Source organism: Carettochelys insculpta, chromosome 15, assembly GCF_033958435.1.
Source record: "Carettochelys insculpta isolate YL-2023 chromosome 15, ASM3395843v1, whole genome shotgun sequence".
NCBI classification, from domain to species: Eukaryota; Metazoa; Chordata; order Testudines; family Carettochelyidae; genus Carettochelys; species Carettochelys insculpta.
In genome coordinates, this window is record NC_134151.1 from 26,365,728 (window position 1) to 26,374,739 (window position 9,012).

General features: G+C 41.8%; 1 protein-coding gene across 2 annotated transcripts in view; it reads left to right on the forward strand.

Annotated features, from left to right (window-relative positions):
* PCBD2 (pterin-4 alpha-carbinolamine dehydratase 2) overlaps positions 1–8,704 on the forward strand; it is a 48,873-nt gene extending 40,169 nt beyond the window's left edge. For both annotated transcript variants that reach the window (XM_075009902.1, XM_075009901.1), the window contains 2 exons: positions 3,225–3,305; positions 5,876–8,704. In XM_075009902.1, the coding sequence (XP_074866003.1) occupies positions 3,225–3,305; positions 5,876–5,971 (177 nt within the window). In that variant the 3' untranslated portion in view covers positions 5,972–8,704. The remainder of the gene's footprint in view (positions 1–3,224; positions 3,306–5,875) is intronic.
* Positions 8,705–9,012: the final 308 nt, after the last annotated feature.

Genomic DNA, 9,012 nt, shown 5'->3' on the forward strand with positions numbered 1-9,012 from the left:
GCTGCAATGCTTGTGAATACAGCAGTGCTTCATAAATAAAATCAAACCGTACATTTTGTCACCCCTGTTTTAAGAACAGTGCACACACAATGATTTGTACCATTTAGCAAGTTTGTTACTTTCACTTCCCATCCCCAGGCTTAACCCATCTCAACCCCAACCCCAAGATTAAGCTGCCTCAGCTGGTGAGTTTCTTCAGCTGTGCATGCTGCTCCCCCCACACTTCTTCTCAGTGGGGCTATGTGGCTCTGGCAGGGGCAGACTTTCCCTCCGCTTCCCCACAACTGTTCCTCCCCCCTGTCTCCTTCTCAGCAGAGCTGCTCAGGTCTGGCAGGGGCAGACTTGGTTGCCCATTTCCCTGCTCTTCCGCTCACTTCCCCCACCTGCAGCAGCCCTGCCATGCTGAAATAATGGAACTAAATTTAGTTGGTTTAATGGCCAGATCCTTCTGCTGCCCTGCCGGCCATTAAACCAATTGAATTTAGTTCTATTATTTCAGTGGCTGTAGGGCACGAAGCATCAGTTATGGCAGCACTGAGAGCCCCAAGTGACTCCTTTAAGAGCTGCAGGTTGCTGATCCCTGCCCTAGGCCATAGTGGAAGAATGCACACAACTTGGGAATCTGCTCCCAGCACGATGAAACTGCATTACTCCTGTCATGTACACATACAAGCGCATAATGTGTGAAATGCTGCTGCTGGCATGTGTCAGGATAGGTTGGTTTGAGCTAGCAGCGCACTCCGTGTCTTCTTGCAGTGACCCCATAATGACTGGCTGTTTTCTGTGCAAATAACTGGTTAATTGTTAAGACTCCAAGGTGTATTGAGGGCTCTGATATTTTTATCTGAATGGGGGGCCCCTTCCTCCGCAAGCCCCTCTCCCACTCTCAAACTGTATTGTGAAGAGGTTTTACTTGTGTCTTTTCTGTTGTCAATCCAGTTTATTAATGCTGCTAATTAGCTTTCATTTCACCGGTAATCTCCACCCTCAGACTAAGGCCTGGTCTATGCTACCAACTTCTGCCGGAATAGCTATGTGGGTTGGGGGCATGAAGAAATGTGGTTCCTGGCCAACACAGCTGTTCTTTCTGGATCCACTAGTGTAGATGCAACTGTGCTTTGCTTTTACCAGTATAGCTGGTGAGAGAGAGCTTTATGATACAAAGTGCAGTTTTACCTCTAAAGCTGCATTCGAAGGAATGCTTTGCTCTTATTGTACATGAGCACACCTATATTAAATCACTCCTAATATAGATTGATTCCAAAACATTGTTAATGTCTTTTGTTCCCTGAATCTCAAACCTAGAAACTTTAGGGCTCTCTTTTTGGCAATTTCCCTCCCTTTCTGGGGTATATTCAGTTGGTCCCCTCTTCTCTTCTGCTATGCCAGGGCACAGATTCCCCAACAGAACCAGAGGATTAAAACTGCCGGGGCTGCCATTGTTCAGGGGATTAAAACTGTATTGGGCTGTGGAGGTATAGGATTTTGGAGACACACACAATGGACGGAGGAGGAGGTGAGATTTGTGCCAGATCTTGAATCCTAAGCTTTCCCATTGAGTCAAATATTCCATTTAGCTTTTCATAGAATCATAGAACACTAGGACTGGAAGGGACCTCGAGAGGCCATCGAGTCCAGCCCCCTGCCCCAATGGCAGGACCAAGTACTATCTAAACCATCCCTGATAGACATCTGTCTAACCTGTTCTTAAATATCTCCAGCAATGGAGATTCCACAACCTCCCTTGGCAATTTATTCCACTGTTTGACCTCCCTGACAGTTAGGAACTTCTTCCTAATGTGCAACCTGAACCTCCCTTGCTGCAGTTTAAGCCCGTTGCCTCTTGTTCTATCTTCAGAGGCCAAGAAGACCAAGTTCTTTCCTTCCTCCTTATGACTCCCTTTTAGATACCTGAAAACTGCTATCATGTCTCCCCTCAATCTTCTCTTTTCCAAACTAAACAAGCCCAATTCTTTCAACCTTTTTTCATAGGTCACATTGTCTAGACCTTTAATCATTCTTGTTGCTCTTTTCTGGACCCTCTCTAGTTTCTCCACATCTTTTTTGAACTGTGGTGCCCAGAACTGGACACTATACTCCAGCTGAGGCCTAACCAGCGCAGAGTAGAGCAGAAGAATGACTTCTCGTGTCTTGTTTACAACACACCGGTTAATGCATCCCAGAATCATGTTTGCATTTTTTTGCAACCACACTGTTGACTCATATTTAGCTTGGGGTCCACTATAATCCCTAGATCCCTTTCTGCTGTAGTCGTTCCTAGACAGTCTCTCCCCATTCTGTATGTGTGAAACTGATTGTTCCTTCCCAAGTGGAGCACTTTGCATTTGTCGTTGTTAAACTTTATCCTGTTTACCTCAGACCATTTCTCCAATTCATCCAGATCCTTTTGAATTATGACCCTATCCTCCAAAGCAGTTGCAACCCCTCCCAACTTGGTATCATCTGCAGACTTAATAAGCGTACTTTCTGTGCCAATATCTAAATCGTTGATGAAGACATTGAACAGAACCAGTCCTAACACAGACCCCTGCGGAACCTCACTTGTTATTCTTTTCCGGAAGGATTGAGAACCATTAAGAACTACTCTCTGGGTACGGTTATCCAGCCAGTTATGCACCCACCTTATAGTAGCCTCATCTAAATTGTATTTGCCTAGTTTTGTGATAAGAATATCATGAGACACCGTATCAAATGCTTTATTATAGTCTAGGTATACCACATCTACCGCTTCTCCCCTATCCACAAGGCTTGTTATCCTATTAAAGAAAGCTATCAGATTAGTTTGTCAAGATTTATTCTTTACAAACCCATGCTTTTGCTGACAAGGACAGCTTTTGGCACAGGCTGGCTAGAAGGAGCCATGGCTTGGAGCGGTATTCCACTGGGCAGAGGAGGTTGCAGAAGTCCAGCTAATTAGAAAGCTCTGGCAGTCCATCCCTGGAGCATGTGCTGCAGAAAGCTGCATAAGCAAGGAAAAGGTGGAGAAAGAATAGGGAGCAATCCAAAGAAGTTGGAACGCTCCAAAAGGTGACACACTAAGATTTACTCAGAAGGATGCAAAAACCTATGTGTCCCAGAACACAGGTCCATCCCTGTCATTGCACATCGCTGGGCTTTTTGACTATATCCTTGTAGATCCTTAACGCTAACTTTAACACATGCTCCTAACAGATGAAATATTTTCTGTATTCCTTCTATCCTAGGCTTTTGGATTTATGACACGAGTTGCCCTGCAAGCGGAAAAGATGAATCACCATCCCGAATGGTTTAATGTGTACAACAAGGTAATGCAATGAGTAACTTTTTAGGTACCTTTATGAACAATTACTACACCAGATCAGCATATAGAAAGGTGTTTCTCTATCCATGATATGCATACCCTTATGGGTATGCAAGAGAAGTTTGGGAGGCTCTTTTAAGTAATCAAATTCGGCTCCTGCTTGGAGCCGTGTGCTGGGAGTGATTACTGCAACTCTGCGCACGCATCCCAGTACTTGGAGGGAGAAGCATGTGGCAGCTGTTATGAGTCCCAGGCATTGGGTTAGAGTGAAGGGCAAGGGGGAACAGAGCTGGGGGCGCCTGGCTCTGGAGGAGGTGAGGGGGATTCAGTTAGAGCAGGGGGCTTGGGGTACCTGGCTCGGGGGGAGGGGAAGGGCATTGAGCTATGTATTATATATTCATTTTTATACATCTGTCTATATATAGATATATAAAATAAATTTATAAATTATATATCATCTATATCTTTATGTCTGAGGGTACTGGGGATACTTACAATTTTTTAAAAGGTGTACTTCATAAAAAAAAAAGTTGAGAAACACTAGTATAGAATATCAATTTCTGTCATTCCTTTTAACATTAAGAAGTTTCTGTACATCAGAAGTGGTAGTGACTTTATCTATATCTTTTGTGGATTTTAAAAGAACATTTGCAAAGATGATCCAGTCCTCCTGATGGGCAGAATAAATTAGCATTTTGTTCGTTTGTGGGTGTATATTTATGCTAGTCTGGGTTGATTTTTCTTTTTGTCATCATCCTGTCACTGTGCTTAACATTTGACACACTGTGGAAGAGTTTAAATCTGAAATTCTTTCTGCCTTCTATACTTGCATATTAAATAGTGAAGAGATGGTATAGTCAGTGATTAGAGTGCCAGGACTCCATAGTTTTTCATTTGGATTTCTCACCACAGATTGTTTGGCGTGGACACCTCATATAACCTCTCGTGCCAAGATTTCCTAAAATTGAAACCTTAGGCCCTTTTATCGATGTTTAGGCCATCTAAATAAATGCTTTGACTTTTTCAAAGATATTAAACACTTATCAGCTCTTTTTGATGGCTGTGGAAATTAGTAGGGACTCAGAACGTCGGAAGATCTAGCCACATTTTATGGTGCCTATACAGGAGCCTGGAAAGTTAACTTAGATTCATATTTTCAAAATCTTGACTCCTGTATCTCAGCGTAGCTGCCAGTAAAGTCAGCTATAAAACTTACTGAATTTGTGAACAGTATCATTATGGTGCATTGAAATCCTTAGATGAAAGACATTACTGAAAGAACAAAATTATTCGTATTATTTTTTGTAGTACAGGTTGAACCTCTCTGGTCCGGCACCCTCTGAACCTGACCAATGTTGAATGAGAGAATTTGTGAGACCACGGGAGGTCAGTATTGTCTGGCAACATTACTAACACTTCCACTGCTTACTGGGCTCTTAGAAGAGATTTAGGGGTAAATTATAGCTAAATAACGGCACAGAACACTGAGAGCCAGGACTGTTGGTTGTAAACAAACTTCATGGGACCGTGAGAAACTTGGCCATGCCCATGATAAGTAGTGGTCCAGGAAACAAAATTCATGCTGGAATACAAACGTTGCCAGATGACAGTGTGCTGGGTTAGAGAGGTTCATTCTGTAGTTCTTATTGTGTTATAGGAACAATTTTTTATGTAGTCATTGGTAAATATATACCACCATGACCTAAAATAAAACAAGGGACAAGCAGAATGATGATATATACATGAAAAGCAATGCTTCTTTCCAATTGGATCAAAGCGCCATGTATATTTTTTAAGATGGGAACAGTTGGCACTGAAATGGTCTAATTTCTTTTTAAACAATATGGTAAAATTAAATAGCTTCTAATTTTCTCATTTCTAAAAGACACATTAAGTGATGGTTGCACAAAAAGTTTATCTTGCACTCTGGAAGACCTTGACTTTATAGGGTGTTTAGACTCCCCCCCGCCCCAAATCCTGGCTAAATAGGAACAGCTAACCATGAAGCATATGACTTTTCATCTGGTAAGTCTAAACAAACTCATGCAGGCAGCCTGTATCATAGCAATATGTACACCAGTTTGTTTATTTTTCCTTTCAAAACTAATCTGCAAAGAGCTCACTAGCTTTTTCACTTTCAGGATACTGATTTTAAATATAATGCTCCAGTCACTTAATCTGGTGTTTGCAACTTGGTCAATGACATGAATACTTCACAAAACCAGTATGTGGAATTTAAACGTAAAGCATCAGTAATTTAATCAAATGCCACCTCTTGGAAGAAACCCAAGAACATGTAGCCTAAATTACATTTTTATGCTGTGAAGTGTCCCTGTTTGCTTAGTCTTTAGGCTTTGCTCAGCCTGCACATTTTGTAGCTGACTCCCATATGATGTCTTACAATTTGGAAAAATACTAAGATTCCAAGTCTGTGTCTGCAGGCAGGATTATTTTTAAACCAATTCATTTCAGATCACTCTTCCCCTCAAAAATTTTCAAATTGAAATCTGATCAGTCTTCCTTGAAAAGCTTGGAACGTGAATTGTAATCCACTTCCTTTCCTTTTGCTTACAGGTTCAGATAACTCTTATTTCCCACGATTGTGGAGGACTGACCAAAAGAGATGTGAAGTTGGCTCAGTTTATTGACAAGGCTGCTGCTTCGGTGTAATAGCTGAATGTTGAAAATAACAGTGCTTTCAGACTGCGTTATAATTGAACTTTATCATTCATTATAAATTGCTGCTGCTGTCGCTTGTCATGTAAAATGATTTGTAATTAGACTAATTTAGCAGTAGAATTTTAAAAAAACACACCTTATCAACCTTAGTCTGAAAACTTCCAAACTCCGATACTTATCATTATTGGTCACACATCAGACAAAGCAACAGAAGTAATTTTGAGCAATGCTTTCTTAGAAATTAGTATTTTCACACTAGAAACCCTAGCCAAAAATGTGATTTCCCCATTATTCCCAAACATGTGGAAGCCAGAGTGACTGCCGGAATCCTTCCAGAGTAATAAGTATTCTCCAAGCCCATAAACTCATCACCCTGCAGTCCCACTAAAGAGTAAGAGCAGTGAGGTGCTGCCAAGTGTATGTGCCTCATTCTTGATCCTAGTCAGCAGGACATTTGGTAGATTTCTCTGTACTCTTGTATGCAGATGCCAAGAGTGGTGAGGTGCTTTTCAGACCCATCACCTTCCCCATACCAGGATATTGAAGGCTTGATCCTGCAAGCTGCTGAGCATCCTGGCCTTTATCCATCGGAGCACTAAAGTACATACTGAACTTTAAGCAATGAATAGTCCTGCTGAAGTCATTGGAAAGCCTCATGCGCATAGGTGAAGTGTTTAACTATTTTGAAGAATTGGGGCCAGAGAGTGTTGAGTCCTTATTTTGTAATAACATTCTTCTGTTTCAATAAAACTCATCTGTAGGAAACGTGAGAGTGGACAGGCATCTGTCCAGTGGTACTGACAGCTGCCATGGACCCCAGGGCAAGATGCAGGGGGGGACCCAGCTCTGCATCATGGAAGAGGCAGGGCCAAAAGTGGAAGGGTGGAGTCAAGGGCCGTCAGCCCTTGGTGCTGCTCAGGCCACAGCAGTGGGCCCCCATTCCCAACTCCTCTCATCCAGGGGCAGCTGGAGCAGCACTGCCGCAGTATTTCAAAGGGGCCCAGAGCTCCAGCAGCCACTGCTGCCAAAGGAGCAGCAGCAGCCAGAGCTCCAGATGCTTTTCAAAGACCAGGCCTGGGAGCAATTGCCCACTTTGGTCTTCCCCTCTCAGCGGGCCTGCATCTCTCACACCATGAGTGCTGCCAGTAGTAAAGAAAGCAATGTTAGCAGGGTTCTCTTGATAACATGGGTTAACCTAAAGTTACGATTAAATTAATTTGTTACAGTGAAAATAATTTGTTGGTAAATCTTGTTCTAAGAGCTTCAGATCCTACCAGCTGGTTTAAAATCCATTTCTCACAACGCCCCAAGGTTATAACATCTTTGTTTTTTTTCTGACTCAGACTAAATTCCCGTTGACAATAGTGAGAGTTTTGCTCAGGTAAGGATGGCAAGAACAGGCCCTTCTCTGCAGTGCTATAAATGTACCCAACATGCAGAATCAGGCCTTACTAATAATTATGTTGGTGGTTCACTACTGGGTTAGATCACATGTTGCAAATGTCTAGATACACAGAATGACATTAGAGGAACGACAAAAAGTCTTGTGGCACCTTATAGACAAAGATATTTTGGAGCGTAAGCTTTCGTGGGCAAAGACCTGCTTCATCAGATGTATGAGTGGGGGGGGTGGTTTCAGAGGGTTATTTAAAGAGTCCTGAAACCACCCCCACCACTCACGCATCTTTTGAAGCGGGTCTTTGCCCACAAAAGCTTGTGCTCCAAAGTATCTGTTAGTCTATAAGGTGCCACAAGACTTTTTGTTGTTCTTGAAGCTACAGACTAACACACTACCTCTCTGATACTTGTCATTAGAGGAACAGTTACACTGTCTACTAAGAAACTAGATCTTGTATGGAATTGTGTCACTGCCAAAGGCTTTCTTTTGTGCACATTGGCTGGGTCTACACTAGAGAGTTTTGTCGACAGAAGGGGAAACGCCCACACACTTAATGCATTCTCTCGACAGAACTCTGCATTTTCCTCGACAATACTATCCCTCAAAATTTTGAGGCATGGCAATCCCTGGACAGAATACTGTCGGCAAAAGTGTGGTGTAGACACCTCTGTCGACAGAGAGGGCTTCTGGTTGCCATTCCATTTTCTGGCACCAGAGGACAGTGCAGCCTGGCAGTTCTCTGTCAAGAGAGCAAGTTGTGTGTAGATGCAATCCATTGACAGAAATACTGTCGAGATTTCCCTGTTGATAGTAATTTCTGTCAACAGATGTTTCTCATGTAGACATAACCATTAGGCTTTGTGCTCTCCCCTTACTTTTAGGATGCAGTGCAGTAGCTGCCAGCCAAATATTCCTGTCGATAAATTTATAAAATATGAAGCACAAAATAATTAACAAATGCCATATTATGGCCTAATAGACAACAGTTGTTAAGATTTTTGAAGTGAGATTTTGGATGAGCTTCCATAGGCTGTCAAGTTAAAACTAAAGGAAAACAGTCTAGATTTTGTGCTCTCAAGTGCCCATCCTTTAAAACCTTTCTGTATTTGTATGAAACAGGATTTCTTTGACATGATTTTAAAGTGATCACTGCAATAAGGAATTTTTTAAATAATTCATATCTCATGTTACCCACAGATTAATAAATCTGGTCCTGAAGGTTTGACAATGCTTCTCTAATAAGCTCTGAAAATTACATTTGTTTTTATAAATGATACAATACGCAAAAGTTTTCATTAAGAATAATAAAATCTAATTCCCTCTCTGTACTTTTGTTACTGTATGGTTGTTATATGCATGCACATATCTGACATAGCTGTTTGGTATTAGAATAATTTATACCTCATTACTGGGAGGTCTTGGGTTTAAAATATTAATATTTATTTACATTATCTTAGGAGAAAAATTCTACAGATTCATTTAGAGTTCAGAGCAGTATTCTCTGGTGGTATCAGGCTGTTCAGCGTTGTTATTGTTTAGGTCTGATGCCTGGTAATAGAGACCAAGCAAAGTGAATAGAAGAGGTGGGTGAGCAGTCCATTGGAAATACTCTTACTTCAGCATAACTTTTTGG